Here is a 16,582-nt window from a genome sequence, read left to right as displayed (position 1 = left end):
TTCGTTGCAAAACGAAAATACAGCCGAACCATATTCCAGTCCAATCAGAGAGTGCTGCAAGCACCTCTACCGGTTTCGAAACTTATTAGTCTCTCATCAGGATGCACATATGCTGCTCTCCCTGATCCAACCAAAACAAACCCCAGCGTGCAGTCCCGAATTGCAACGAACGAAATGGCATAGATGCCCTAGCGGCAACTGCTAGCAAAAGACTAAGTTTTCACTCTAATGGCATATAACATATCCCACCAGAATGAAAACAATGGGAACCTTCTCTGGTTACACCTCCGAGGCTTCTACAATTTGCAAGCCATACGGATGCTGAGACTAAGGAAGATGAGGGAATTCTACAATTTACAATTCACGTCACATCTGCTCAGCGCGGTAAAGTTCCAACGAGACTGGTTCCCTTCATACTCCACACAGAGTAAATGTAAATAAAATTATTTTTATTCAATAAATAACTAACACAAAATACACACCATAGCAATATGCAATGAATGTATCAATAAATGTGATATTAAGAAATTATCATATTTCCCTAATATACAAGAATCATACAATTCCTACAAAAAAATATAAGTATCTGGTGTATAATAAAATTACAAGGTTATTTTTATTTAATAAACAACTCACACAAAACATAAATCAAAACAATATACAACTAATTTAATAGCTTTTAGATTATTATCTCAACAGCATTCTAAGCCAAGAAGTTTTTAGTAACACATTCCTAATTGCAGATTGTGACCCGCAGTTATTAATAATATAATTTTCATATTAAATTTCATTAATATGCATCAAGAAATCCCTACTTTGTTATCACTCAAACTAGGTGATCTATAAATGTTTAAGGTGATATTGTTAGAGATTATGTGATTGGTCCACATTTTTTGACGGTTGAGGTTTTTATACGACGGTGCCACAATTTTTCCAAAATTGATTTTTTTCAAGTGGGGCTATATAAAAACCTTGTACACCAGAAGCATCCAACAACGCTTGTTGATATGAAAAATAGAATAAAAGAAGTTTTAATAATATTGACTTACAAAAATGTTAGAAATGTGGCTCGGTCATTTGAATATCGGTTAGAAAATTGCATAGACTTTGAAAGTGGTCATTTTCAACATTTACTTTAGACTTATATCCTTAACATCACATTAATTATTGGTACATTCATTAAATTTTGTTATGATTTATTATTTTTTTGTTAGTTATTTATTGAATGAAAATAGTTGTTATATTATTACATAATACTTATTTGTTAAGTTATTTATATTTATAAGAATTGAATGTATTCCCGGCAAATGAAGAAAACTAAAAATATTTCAGAAACTAATAAGTTTAGGTATAGGAGATGCTATACAAAAATGAAAGAGTATCATAAATACAATATTTCAAAAAAAATAAAATAGAGGGTGATATAGGGGTTTTGTAGTTTAAAAGTGTTTATAAAAATGAATGTTCTACTAAAAAATTCTTGGCTTAGAATGCTGTTGATATACCAATCTAAAAACTGTTACATCAGTTGTATATTGTTTTGATTTATGTTTCATGTAAGTTATTTATTGAATAAAAATAATCTTGTTATATTTTTATATACAATACAAAGTTTTTTTTGTAGGAAATTTACGGTTCTTGTATATTAGGGAAATATGATAATTCCTTAATATCACATTTATTGGTATATTCACTGCATATTGCTATGGTTTATATTTTGTGTTAGTTATTTATCTAATAAAAATAATTTGTTTAATTATCACTCAATACTAACTTATTTCTACTAGAAACATTGAATGTATTCCCGAAATTTGAAGAAAACTAAAAATATCTCGGAAAGTAATCAGTTTAGATATAGGGAATGCTATATAAAAATGAAAGAGTATATTAAATACAATAATGTTGAAAAATAAAATATAGAGTGATCTATTTAAAAAAATAGAGAAAATCGTAATTTGGTTTTGTAGTTCACCCTGTATACAAATATTCGTCAATGATGTGAATTGGACTTAATTTAAAAACTACAGTATATTGTTTATCTTATTACATAAAACAAATTACTGTCTACGAATTGCTTCTTTATATACAGGGTGTTAATCTCATATTGATTTCGAAATAAGAATGGTCATAACTTGTTAAATACTCTGTATAGTAATGCAAAACCATATATCATATGAACAAGAGTTATGAGGGGAATATAAATATGAAAAATATAGGGTGTCCCATTTAAAAAATTATATGTTTGATATACGACGCAGTTACTGATCACCCTGAAGAAATTGACATATTTTCCAAGCGTGGAGAATATCATTGCCTACATTTTTTTTAAATAACTTTTCTCGATATTTTATACCATAATGGAGTTATCGATCGATCCCGCACTAAAAACTCACCCTGTATATTAGCTATACAATAGCAATGGTAGAATCAACTAGAATAAATATGATATTGTTTTCACCAATTTTACAATAATAAAATGTGAAATCCTGAATTATCCATGTCTGTTCGTCCGTTCGCCAACACAACTCCTCCGTTATTGGAACAGATAATATGACAAATTAGATGTCATATAAAAGCATATAACGCAAAGATAGTATTAAAGGGGGGACATTTTTTCCTGGAATTTTGGTTCAGAAGTTACAACCGGAAATACTGTTTCAAAGTCGTCGAAATATTACATGCGATATATTATTCGACTCGCTTAACAATATGAGAACAAATATATACTTTTGGTTTTATATTAAGTCCGGCTAAAAGGTGCAACCGGAAGTGCCACATTATAGTTGGGTGATAATCCAATTTCTTGTTTTAATTATGTATTGTCCAATTGATTGTTTTAATTATGCATTTGGTTATTTTTTCATTATTTAAAACCACAATTTTAGAAACTTTTACTTTACTTTCGTTTTCTATAAATTACTTCATTTACTTTATTATTCCCTATTCGTCAGGCGAAGACCTAGACTTAGAAGGGAAAATAATAAAAAACACTAAAGAATATAAACACCTGGGAAGATGGAAACGACGAAACAGACATACAACAAAAATTAGGTAGAGGAAGAGTCATCACAAGTCAGATAAACTCATTACTATGGAGTGAAGATGTACGAAAAAATACAAAAAAAAAACTATATACAACACTGACTGAACGTAAAGTTACATATGGCTCAGAGCATATCTGGACAATAAGTAAGAAAATGCAGAATCGAATAAACGCTTTAGAGAATAATTTTTGGCGAAGATCCTGTAGATTAGCATTACACGATCATGTAAGAATAGATAGAATAAAAGAAATGATGAAGGTAGAGACAACATTAACGGATAGGATAAAGAGAAAACAAGTTTCCGGGTACGGACACATAAAAAGAAAGAATGATGAGAGATTACCGATTAAAACCTGGAAATGGGTACCAAAAATAAGAAGGAAAAAAGGAAGACCAAAGAAGTCTTGGGAAAAAGGGATGAATATAGCCACTAACAGAAGAAATATAGAAATAGATTCATGGCAAAACAGAAAACAATGGCGTTCGAATTGCGATAAACAGCCTAGAATGCTGTAAAACAGTCGCTAGATATACTATATACTTTATTATTCGGGATTTTCAATATATATGTTACGGACAATGACGTAAATCTGGCCAATAACGTTATTGGCCGGCTAATATCGACAATGGCCGGTTGAATTGGTCATTGTCGACAATGGCCGGATATTAACGTTATTGTCCATAGAAACTGGACATTGATGATAATTTTAAATTCTTGAAAACATTTCTATCATTGCCCGGCCAATGTCGACAATGCCCGTTGTTAATCGGTCAATGTTGAAATTTTGACTAAAAGATAAGTTATGTGTAGGTTTACTATTTTTTACCTCATGTGTGTATATTGTGTATTGTTTTCGTGCTGAAATTACTCGTAAATTTACTTAATAAGTGTTATCATGGATATCAACGATGTGCGCACTCGTTTTAATAATTATATAAACTTAATAGTCAAGTGAAAACGTGATGACAATAAATTATTTTTAAACTGTGACGAATACAATAGCCGAATAAATGAAATTAAAGAAGCGAAAAATATTTTGAGAACACCGGGTGCTAAAAAAACAACAAAGCACTATAGAATAAAATTCAATGATCAAACCAGCTCCCACCAGCCACCTGCCTCTTGGTAGTTTAAACATTAATTTAAGCGAAAAATCATTGTTTATTTGTTAAATAAACATTTTTTTCTGATTCATGACAGCAGTAAAATGTATTTTGAATTAAATAAATTAAATTAAGAACACGACCCCTATTATTGTCATTTAAAAAAAAAATCATCGATTACGTCACCACACCCAGTTGGATGATGTCACTAGTATGACATATATGCCAAAATATCATAATTTAAAAATAAAAATTGACCTGTTTCGGGATTTTTCCTTAAATTCGCCGGTTTACGAAATAACGAATTTATTCCTTTCATTTACACCATACTGTATATAAAAATATTATTTCCTTGTCTGTATTTATTAATATGTTACCCATATTATGATAAATAAAGATGTTTTATTTGTTTTTAATAACTACTTATATTTCTGCAACTACTTTCAGAAATATCTTAGTATCTCATTTTAAACACTTATTGACCTACACCGATTGGCTTCTGAGGCATCGATTTATCAACATTGGCCATTTGCTTCTGGCCACTGTCGTTATTGACCGGTTATTGATGAAAAATCTAATTTTATGTTAAGTTTTTACAACATTGGCCAATATTTAAGGTTATTGTCGTTAATGCCCGGGCATTGTCGTTAATAACCAAGGAAAATGGACATTCACGACAATGCCCGGCCATTAACGTCAATGTCCAATTTACATCATTGACCGTAACATATACACAATATACAGTTTTGTAGTTGCGAGAATTTGTAAGATCAACGACAATTATTTTTTAAATAAAAAATACCAATCTGTTTTTATTGTATTTCAGCTAAGGCAGTATCAATTCACACATACCTATTGGTAATTAGTATTAGAACACGAAATTAAACAGAAAATATGATTACCTAATCTTAAGTGGTTTGACCTAATTATATGTGATATTAACTATAAATGTATTAATAAAAATGTAACAAATAAATGTATATAAAGCAATGATTTCTTATTATTGACAAAATTTGTTAAATGAAAAAAAAAATATTGGCATCTCTCTGGGGGAATGAAAAGAGGAAACAAATCTGAAAACAAAATTGATAAGTCAAGAAACGTATTTTTTTAACAAATATGTACTTATTTAATATTCAGATTTAAGCCATACGGGTCACACTCACTCTAAGGGGAAAATTCTCTCATTTCAGATACCTAAGGTATCAAAAGGATTGAGCTCTGGTGGGACTCTTTCTCTGTTATCGATTTCTAAGTGACATGGTATGCTGGCGTATCTCCCAAAAAAGTTATTATTATTATAGACAATATAATAATAAGAAATCGAGCGGGCTCTTATTAGGCCCAAAAACAAAAAAATCATGGTCTACATTTGGATGTAATAGGTGACATTCTAATTTTAAAGAAAAAGTTTTGTGATAGCTTCAATAATAATAATTATTGACTTATCTTTACTCTAAGATAATTCGGTAATATTAATAAAAAAACTGAAATTTTAAAAAAATTTTAAAAATTTCGAAAATTATTTTTTTTTCTAATTTCTTTGCTTATAATTTTAAAACGGTTCATTTTGTAGCGAAGTAGTACCTACAAAAACAAAAGAAACACAATTTAACTTTCTATTAGAGACTGCTGGTTGAAAATGTTCTAATTTATTAAAAATAATAGTAATTGCAAAATAGTAATAAATAAAAAAAATGGGGGAAAACAAGCCTGTTCTTATACAATGTTTTTCAACCACTTAGTTTGCACTTATTCTTGGTTGAACCTCCTGAATTATCCTGTATAGCGCAATAAAATAAAGCCAAAAATCGATAGAGAAGAAAAGAAGATTGTATGTAAATGTAAATAAATGAATTTTGTATTGCAAAATTTAAAAAGTAATTAAACTAAAAGGAATAATCAAAAGAAGAATAGTAATATATTCATTTGTGATTAGATAAATTTAAAGTCACTACTTTACACTATATAAGATTTTTTATATGTTTAGCTAACTTTGTTCAATTTTAATAACACGTGTGCTTTTAATCTCAAAGACTACAAACCGTAACATGAATCAAAACACAAATTACAACCTGACTCATCGCATACCGTATGCTCAAAACAATTTGGAAGTTATTTTAAATCAAAATCGTCTAAATATAACCGCACCCACTTTACAAGATATGAATCAACAAACGTTTTAACATTATCATTAATTCTGGAAACAAAGCACTAATAAGTGATACGAAATAGCATTGGGTAAGTGTGGTTGGAAGCTTTCCAAAACTTCGTGCGTATATTTTTGCGTTAATTTTGAACAAAAAGTATTAGTAAGGTGAGCTGTGTGTGGATAGGTGTGCCGTATATACTTTAAAGGCAAGAACAGATTAGTAAGTATATGAAAAATTTGAATTTATCACATCAAACATATACACATTATACACTCAACCAAACTTATATGGAACCGTCTAATACTTTTTATTATTTTAAGCGAATTAATGCTAAATTAGATTTTCTTCCATCGCATCTCTCAGGAGTTTAACTACAGGTTCTTAATCATCTTCTTCTTCTTTTTCGTCTAGCTATCACGTCCACATCTGAACATAAGCCTCTTCAAGTCTTCCTTTCCATTGTTTTTTGTTGTACGCTACTTGTAGCCAATTTTTCCCGGCAATTCGTTTCAGATCATCTGTCCATCTCATAGGAGATCTGTCTCTGGATCTTTTGTGTTGGTATGGTCTTCAGGTTAGAATTGTTCTGTGCCATTTGTTTAGATCACTCCTAGCTACATATCCAGCGCATTCCCATTTCAATTTTAATGATTTTTGTACCACATCGGTGACTTTGGTTTTCTGTCTAATCCATGTGTTTGTTTTCCTGTCCTTAAGTGATATGCCAAGCATTGCTCTTTCCATCGCGTGTTGAGTGACTCTGAGTATGTTCATATTCTTTTTTGTGATTTTCCATGTTTCTGCCCCGTATGTTAATATCGGAATAATGCATTCATCAAAAACTTTAGATCTAAGATGTAGTTGAATTTGCTGATTTCTGAGTGTACAGTTCAGTATTTGCCGAATGCTGCCCATGCTAACTTTCTTATTCTTTTTATTTCTTCCGTTTGAATTTCCCTATTTAGTATTATTTTTTGTCCTAAGTATATATATTCTTCAACTTTTTCTATAACTTTTTCGTTTATTATTGTCATGGTATCTTCGGAGTGCTTGCCTTTTGTTTTGTTTAAATTCATTTTCAGTCCTATTTTAGAAGACTCTGTGTGTAGTTCTAAAAGCATGGTTTGCAGTTCTTGTAGGTCAGTAGCTACCAGGATTACGTCATCCGCAAATCGTAGATTACTGAGGTAGCGGCCATTGATGTTTATTCCCTTATATTTCAAATATAGATTTTTAAACACGTCCTTCAAAACTAAGGTGAACAGTTTGGGTAATATAGTGTCTCCCTGTTTGACTCCCCTGTTTAATGGTACAGGGTTCGTGTATTCATTTTCATTTAGGTAGTATGTAGCTGTAGCTTATTTCATAGTTTCTTTAATTAAGTTAATATATCTGCTGTCTATTCCTTTTCTTAGCCTACAAATGCTATAAAAACTGGACACTTGTATTCGTTACATTTTTCTATTAATATTTTTGTGGTTAACGGATGATCGGAAGTTGAATAGGCTTTTCTAAAACCTGCCTGTTCATATGGTTAGTATTCATCTAATTTCCTTGTTAGTAGGGTAGTTATGACTTTGGTGAGTATTTTAAACATGTGTGACAGTAGACTGATGGGCCTGTAGTTTTCCAACTTTCTATTATCACCTTCCTTGTGTAATAAGATTACTTTAGAGTTGTTTCAGCTCTAAGGGACTTTGCCCTGGTGTAAACAACTGTCTATATGCTTAGTTACAATTGCAATCCTCCTTCTAATATCATATCTGTGATAATCCTATCTTCTCCTGCAGCTTTATTTCTCTTCATGTTTTCCAATGCTGTAGTTACCTCTGAAATTGTTACTTTTGGCATTGTTTAGCATCCAACATTTTTTATTAATTTCCGTGCTGGTCTCATTTCATCGTCTTGTTGATGTGTTCGGTAGAGTTCCGTGTAAAATTCTTCTATTCGTTTCAATATATTTTCTCTAGTTGTGATTTCATTTTCTTCTTTTTCCTTTAATGGGAAATTATCTGACGTCGCCCTAGTGTCGGTCTGAGGCATTTCATACTCTTATTTTTTTCTTAATTTTTCTTCTTCTTTTCTGTTTTGTTTTCTGATCAGGAAACCACAGGTTATAGAACCAAATTAATAAACAAACCTAGAAGCTTTTAAAGTTAGTTGGATGAAAATTAAAAGATTGTTTACCGATCATAATTCCTCCCCAGAACATGTTCCTTCCTCTTTTATATTTATGAACAAATCTGGCAGTTTCCTTACTTGCTTTTCTTCCTCGCCCTCTAAATACACGAATTCTTTAATTATGTGATTTTACACATCCTACTTTCGTTTGAAAATAGCACACTTTTCCAATTTCCAATGTTCCAATTTTGGTGTTAAAGACACCAGTTGACGTGATCAATCTTGTGCTGGGATCCCGTAACTTCCTCCCGATATATGGTCCATGGGCACGGTAACTTTTCTTCTTATCCTTTCAACTAAAATATTTACACCTATAGCTTCCAAAAGCTGTAGGTTTCAAATATCTATTGATTCCATATAAGTTTCGTTGAGTATATTAAAGTAATATACTAATTCACTAAAAGCTATTTATTTGGTTTTATACAAAAATAACTAACTTTAATCATTTCACTAATTTATCTTCTTCACGTGCCATATCAGAAATATCTGACGTTGGCGCTCATCATTGCGAAGGCTTCCCGATCTTCTTTTTCTTCTTCTTCTTCTTCTACTTCTTTAGGTACCGTCTCTTCTAAATAGGTCTCCTCTTCCAATACTTCGTTTTTCCTGTATTTTTCACTGCATTATGGTTTGTAGCAACACATCTTTATCCCTTATCATAACGTTGCCGAGATATTGTTACTTTTTTATCTTAATCATATTCATGTTTTCATTTTCTTTTTCATCTTTCTCAGAACCTCAACATAATTTGTTATCCTGTGTATCCAAGTTATTTTTAATATTCTTTGACAGGTTCACATCTCGAATGCTTCAAGTCGATCGCTTATTTCTTTCTTTAAGGTCCACGAATCCACCCCATACAGCAGCACCAAAAACATATGCACATAATATTCTTATTTTGAGTTGCAAACTAAGGTCTCTACTGCATAATACTTGTTTCATCTTGTTAAATGTTGCTCTAGCTTGTCCAATTCCCATTTTTATTTGTTCTGTATACTCGTTATTTTGAATAATAATTGTACCAAGATATCTGTATTTTTTAACTGTTTCTATTGGTACCCCTCTTATAAATTGTCATAAATATTTTTTTATTAGCGTCAAGCGTTAGTCCGCTTTCCTCACTAGCATTTACTACATTATTTAAGAGTGCCTGTAGGCCCTGTATATTATTTGCAATTAGTATAGTATCATCGACATATCTGATATTGTTGATGGGTTTGCTGTTGACTGTTTATTGTCTACATATCCTCAAGATATATCCCACTTTTTCGATTTGTGTCATCATCATCAAACCGTACTCGTCCACTGCTGAACATAGGTCTCCCTCAGCTCTTTCCATCTTTCTCTGTTTTGTGCGGCTTCCATCCAGTTGCTGACAATACGCTTCAGATCATCAGCCCATCTGGTTGGTGGTCGTCCTCTGCTCCGTAGTGCTTCTTCTCGTGGCCTCCACTCGACATTACGTTTTGTCCATCGGTTGTCTGACAATCTGGCGACGTTTCCTGCCCAGTTCCACTTGAGCGACGCGATTCTTTCGACGGCGTCTGTTGTTTTTGTTCTACGACGTATTTCTTCGTTTGGGGTTTGGTCCCTCAAGGAGACACCCAGCATCTGGCGCTCCATAGCCCTCTGAGTTATTCGAATCTTGTTCACTATCTTTTTTGTGAGTTAATGTTTCCGCTCCATAAGTGAGTACAAGCAATACACACTGGTCAAAGATTTTCATTTTCAAGTATATGGGTAAGTCCGATTTAAATACAATAGCTCAGTTTACCAAACGCTTCCCAGGCTAATCCTATGCGACGTGGGAACTCGCAAGTCTGGTTATCTCTTTCCAACCGAATTTCATGTCCCAAGTACTTAAGATAAGATACAGTCTGCTCAATATCCATTCCATCAACAGAAATATTACGATTTAGCACCAGATTAGGAAGCACCATTACCGACCTCTAAGGAAGCGTGATATAACTTGTTCAACATTATTATTGCATCATCCATACGATCGGCTATAAGGACGATGTCATCTGCGAATTTCAAATGACAAATTCTTTTCATTTATATTGATACCATATTCGTTCAGATCTGCCTTCTTAAAAGTGTGTTCTAAAAGGGTTGTGAACAGCTTTGGTGAGATGGTGTCTCCTTGCCGTACTCCTCGCTGCATACATAATTTATTAGTTTGTTGATCAGAGAGTCTTACGCTAGCCGTTACATTGTGGTAGATATATTTTATTATGTTAGTATATCGATGGTCTATTCGGCATTCTGTCAATACTTTGAGCATTTTCTGCTGGTTTATGGTATCGAACGCTTTCTCCTAGTCCACGAATATCAGTGCCAATAGTTTGTTGTATTGCGCTGACTTCTCTATCAAGTTTTTTTATTACCAGTAAGTGGTCGTTAGTGCTTTATCCGGATCTAAACTTAGCTTGTTCTCTAGGCTGATAGAAGTCTAACTTAGCCTCCAGTCTTTTTTGATAATTTTTGTGAAAAGTTTATATATGTGTGATAGCAGACTGATAGGACGGTAGTTTTTTAGATCTGTTATGTCACCTTTCTTGTGCAGTAAAACAATGACTGCATTGTTCCATTGAGAAGGAATTTTTCCTTGGTAAACGCATTCGGTGAAAAGTTTGGCCAAAACCAGGATAATTTTATTTCCACCTTGTTTGATTGCGTCGATCACTACTCCGTCATCACCAGGGTATTTATTATTTTTCATTTGTGAAAGTGTCTTTTTAACTTCGTATGGTGTTACTTCTGGTATTAATTCTGATCCCTAGTTTGTGATTTTGGGCAGGGGCTGATCTTGCATTGCGTTGTTGCTCTCATACATTTCGCGATAAAACGATTCGACAACCTTAAGGATTTCGGTCACAATGTTGTATCCGTACTCCTATCCAACAATGTTGTTGTCTTTGTTTCTTATTCTGTATCGAGTGCAATGAAGGTGAAAACCACTAGACAACAGTATAAAAAATAATGAACGCTTAGTACTCGTCTATTCTATCTTTATTTTTTGAATCGGCATTATTTTGAGTAGACCTCTAGCGAAGATCTGAAAATGGACAGTAAATTTTAGTGTCCCAAGTACCCTTTATTCTCAATAAAACAGGATGTAAGTCTGAATTTTATATCTTGAACCTGTAATGTGGATTCCATAGCTTTTTAACTTTATCTCACTTATTGCACAAATTCGTTCATTTTTCAACTATGTGTTGACTAATATAAAATGGGTTATAGTAAAAGATGGTTCGACTGGAAACAAGATACGATCCTATTCACGGATACGATTACACTTACTGGCCCGATTCAAGATATTTTAGAGATTACCGATTTTCTCCGCCAATTTCCTGGGCCGATGACTGGAGTCATAGATCACGAGTATGGTTCCCGTACTACTGGTCAACCCGTAGGCTATTTCAACATTACATGGACTACAAACCTTCAGCAAGGTCTCTTCGATCTCAACGAGTAAGTTAATAAAAATTTATCTTTTTCTCAAATTATTGTCTACATGATTTCTCTGTTGAGCTGCCCCCTCCCCCCCGACTTGCAGAAATGAAAAAACAAATACCACTGATTTATGAGCTATTTATGAGCTTTCATATCTCGCAAATTAAAAATTTTGAGATCGTTACTCTGGGTAGGAATTTAATATTTTAGTGGGGGGCTCTCCCAGCCCACCACTACTCAATCGATCTTTGCGGCAAAATTACGAGCTATTTATGAGCTTTCGAAGTTATATAGTTTCGATTTTTGAGCTTATTCCCTTAACCCCCCAACAACCTTTTAATTGATTCAACTCAAGAGAAAAATGTTGAGAAAAATTAAAATATACTATATCGTTGATATAATTCGTATAGCGTATAAATTCTAATAAAAAACTCTTAAAATATGCGAATTTCGATAATTTAGCTATAACCGCTTCGAAAGATAACCTTCCCATCTTCCCATCTTAAGAGAGAATTTTACTTAAAATGAATAAAATTAATTATTTTGCGACTACATAGTTTACTAATTTAGGAGCTTGCAAAATACGTGCATTTCGATTATTGAATTGCAATTTCTTTTCTATGGTGCAGTCACTGAAGGGTAAAGTCAACTACTACCGTCGATTTCGGTGAACGTCCATCGATTTTCACGAAAATTAAAGAGTGGTTAGAGAATACCTCAAGAAACAAAAATGACATGGTGCCAACTTGCACTATTACTCTGGGGGTGGATGCCACCCCTTTTCAGGGTGTGAAAATGACATTATTAGAATTCTTTCTTAAGCCGGGAAGATGGAAAGGTTTTCTTTCGAAGGGGTTTTAGATCAATTATAGAAATGCGCGTATTTTAAGAGTTTTTCTTTATTATTAAAATTTATACGCTATAAGAATTATACCCACAATACGATATACTTAAACTTTTCTCAACAATTTTTACCTTGAGTTGAATCAAATAAAGGGTTTTTAGGAGGTTAACGGGATGAGCTCAAAAATCGAAACTATCTAACTTCAAAAGCTCACAAATAGGTCGTAATTCTGCCGCAAAGATCGATTCAATAACTCTATTTTTAAGTAGTTAAAATATTAAATTTCTGCCCAGTGTAACGAGCCCAATGTAATTTGCTGGATACGAAAGCTCATAAATAGCTCGACAGGGGTTACATGTTTCGGATATTGGCGACAACCGTTGTAGAAATTTGAATTTTATCAACTGCTGTATGGAGCAAATTCGTAATTGTCATAAAAAAAGTAGCCTCCCTGAACAGGTTTGTTTCTTAGTGTATTTCTAATAGGAGCGTGACCCTTTCTTCCTTCCTCTTTGTAAAGCTCTTATATGACTTGCTTGTTGGTACAACCATGTCAACCCAGACATTAGTTAGCTGTAGATTTGCTGCCGAGGATATTCAGTAAATTCTTTTGCAGAATGTTTTGAAGCTTTTTCTTTTAACATTTCTCACCTCCTCGTTCTAAAAGGTGATTATTTTGGAGTAGCTCTACTAAAAGTTTCTGTTACTTTTGGCTTCTGAAACTATTTTATTTTAGTATTTGTTCAGTTCCATTTAAGTTTAGCCACCTGACATACAACATCTCTGACTCCAGTTCTCAACCGTAGTTCTTCGTTTGTTATATGGTCATGCAATGACACACCAATCACCTTTCCATCTTATGTTGAGCAATTCTTAGATTCTTAGCAGATGCGGTTGTTCATGTTAGAGTTTCAGCATCATAATAGGTCATAACCGGCAAAACGCATTGGTTAAAGATTTTCTGTTTCAAGCCGATTGGAAGATCACTGGTTGTAATTCGCATGTTTGATTGTCTCTCGTGATTCGTATTTCATGGCCAAGATACGTGCACTTTTCCGCAGCCTCCAACTCCATTTCGCAGCCCACCCCAGTGAAAATATTTTATAGACCAGTAGAAATTTTTTATTTTAGGTTTTGTAAAATATTTACTCACAAACCTGAATAAAAATTAACCTAAATAAAATTGACACAAACATAACTGAAAAAAAATTGGTTGACCTAATACCATGATTCTATTTTCAGCTACGAAACGACTTGTATTTCTAGACTAGATTCCGAGAAAATTGTATCCGAAGAAACTAGATGAAATATTATTTATTATCATAAAAACTGAATCTCGAAGACTACAAACTAAGAAAATATTATTTACATGCAATTTATATTTGTATATATGTATTTTTTGAACTTATTTTAAACAAGTAATTAAAGAACGAAAAGTTTAATAAAATAAATTTTATTTATTCAAATATATCTTGTTTTTGTTATTTATAACATCCCATTATCCCACTAAATGACAAAAACCAAAAACGTAACATAACAGAACTTGATATTTTTTAGTTTCTATTTTTGAAGTTATACTTCTTTAGGCGCGATTGAGAAAAATGTTGAGAGTGAATTTTTATAAAAGCGCCAGTATGAAGTACACGCATACCGGCAGTATAAAGTTAGTTGCTAAATCTTTCAAGTTACGTATGTGTCAATGCAAATAAATTGTGAAAGAAATATATTGGTGTTTTTAGTAAATATATTTATTATAATTTTTGTGTCTTTGGATTTGCCTTCGTTGTTAATAGGGTAGTTAGTACCTATTAAAATATGATAAAAGAAAATTAAAAATTTGTGTAGAAAATCTGATGTTTTTTAGATTTTGTACGATTTACCAAGGGAAAAGCAATTTCGGGGAGGCTACGGCTGTGGGAGCACGCAAAATACAATTCTATTTCAGTGACGTCACGTTGCCTAGCAACCGTCAATTTCTCGCATTGTGAAATTCGTTTTGTGACGTCAGCAAAATAGAATTCTATTTTGCGTGCTTCCACTGCAGGTCATAAAAATGACGTATTAACGTTATTTTTAATTTTTGGTATTATTTTAAATACTTATTAAAATTATTTTAAGTTTTAAATAAAAATACAATTAAACTGTTTAAAATATATGTATTTCCTTGAAATCATGATAACAGAAGCGTAACTTCTTACGTGCTTATAACGTACACACTCTTTTTTTTTATAAATTTCTAAATTTAATAAAAAATAATCTGTTAATTGTGTAAACATTTCTTTGTGTATTAAGTTTTAATCTTCGGTCCAACTCAAATAAGACATTCTGTAGAAAAAAAATATTCAAATTAGAAATAAATATATTTTATGAGTTTCAAAATGAAAAATCAAAAGATTTACCTATTTTGAACATAAAATGACAAATCAAAACATTATTTATTAAATTATTAAGTTAATTCTGTGACTTCCCGAATTAATGATGGTTTAAAGGGGGTCATAAAATGAAATCTATTTAAGAGGATGGGTAACGTATTTTCGGCTGCAATGCTATTCAATTGGGGATTCATTTTTTTCGAATCGTGAGATAACTAATAAATATTTTGAAAAATTTAAACGCAGAATTAAAGAATACGTTATTGGCGAGGGCCGAAAGTCCCTGAGAACTTCTATAATGTTTATTTTATTAAGTTACAGGGGTGAAAAACTAAGAGAAAATTTAGTGTGATATTTAATTTAAAATATCTCATTCAAAATAAACTTTTTATTTATTCTAAGGAACTTTTAGCCCTCAGTAATAATATAGTCTTTCATTCTGCGTTTAAATTTTTCAAAAATATTTATTGGTTTTTTCAGGATTCGAAAAAAATGAACACAACGTCCGTGGTAATATTTCCAAATCTATCTTTGTCAGACAGTGACAATCAGTGACAATTTTAAATACTTGACATGGCATCGGGAATATTTTGAGTTGTTGATTAAATAATATTGATATATAGTGTATTTGATAAATAATTGATTTAAGACGTGAACTTAAAAAAAGTTATATATTGTGTATTATTTGTGGAAGATCCAAGCAGAGAATACATCAGGATATTATATTCTGTGATCCAAGTATTTTGTGTTAAAGATGTTGAAAATTGTAAGCGTTTCATAGTAACAATATATTATTAAAAAAACACTTTTCCTCTTTTCCAGATTGAGTATTAGCTTTTGTTGTACATATAAATTATTACAATCACTGAATACATAGTTAGTGAAAAAATTGTCACATTTATTAACTGAATTAATAATTTACAATTATAAAAATAACAGTTATCCAAGAACATTCAAAAGACATATCTTTAAATTAATGATGACATTTTCAAGTAGAATGACATTCTAGTAATGTTTACATATCCATACCAGTGTGAATTTTACTACACGTAATTTGCCGTGTAAAGAGAGACAAAGTAGGGATACCCGTAAAAGATTTGCGAATTATGTACCGATGGCCTTAATAACTTATCTTACAGTAAACAATTTAAATACTTTTGGCTATTTTGGATTTTTGAAAGATTATATCACATTGATAATATGTATGTATTGTATTATTTTATCTTATTTGGTATTCAGATTTATGTAGAAACCTATATAAACATAAAGAAGTGCGGTAGTCAAGAAATACCTAAGGATGATACATACAATCGTAAGTATGTCTCTTATGTTAAAATTTGGATATACCTGTTACATAAAAGCAAAACATGGACTATTATGTGACGGATACTCAAATGTTAAATATTTTAACTACATATACATATCTCT

The 16,582-nt window shown here is 31.9% G+C and overlaps 1 protein-coding gene and 1 long non-coding RNA gene across 11 annotated transcripts in view; both read left to right on the top strand.

Moving 5' to 3' along the window:
* LOC114329870 (golgin subfamily A member 6-like protein 22) overlaps window positions 1-16,582 on the top strand; it is a 482,825-nt gene that overhangs the window by 251,816 nt on the left and 214,427 nt on the right. Inside the window, exon 2 of one of the 10 annotated variants that reach the window (XM_050658301.1) lies at window positions 16,394-16,466. The exons of the other annotated variants lie outside the window; for them this stretch is intronic. Coding sequence (XP_050514258.1) covers window positions 16,452-16,466 — 15 coding nt within the window. The 5' untranslated portion in view covers window positions 16,394-16,451. The remainder of the gene's footprint in view (window positions 1-16,393; window positions 16,467-16,582) is intronic. 10 annotated transcript variants of the gene reach the window in all.
* Window positions 6,295-14,248, top strand: LOC126889742 (uncharacterized). Its single transcript, XR_007700157.1, has 3 exons — window positions 6,295-6,520; window positions 11,726-11,956; window positions 14,025-14,248. It is a non-coding gene; the product is annotated as an uncharacterized LOC126889742 (long non-coding RNA).

This window comes from Diabrotica virgifera, chromosome 8 (genome assembly GCF_917563875.1).
Source record: "Diabrotica virgifera virgifera chromosome 8, PGI_DIABVI_V3a".
Classification (NCBI taxonomy): Eukaryota; Metazoa; Arthropoda; class Insecta; order Coleoptera; family Chrysomelidae; genus Diabrotica; species Diabrotica virgifera.
This window is presented reverse-complemented; position numbering and strand designations above follow the sequence as displayed.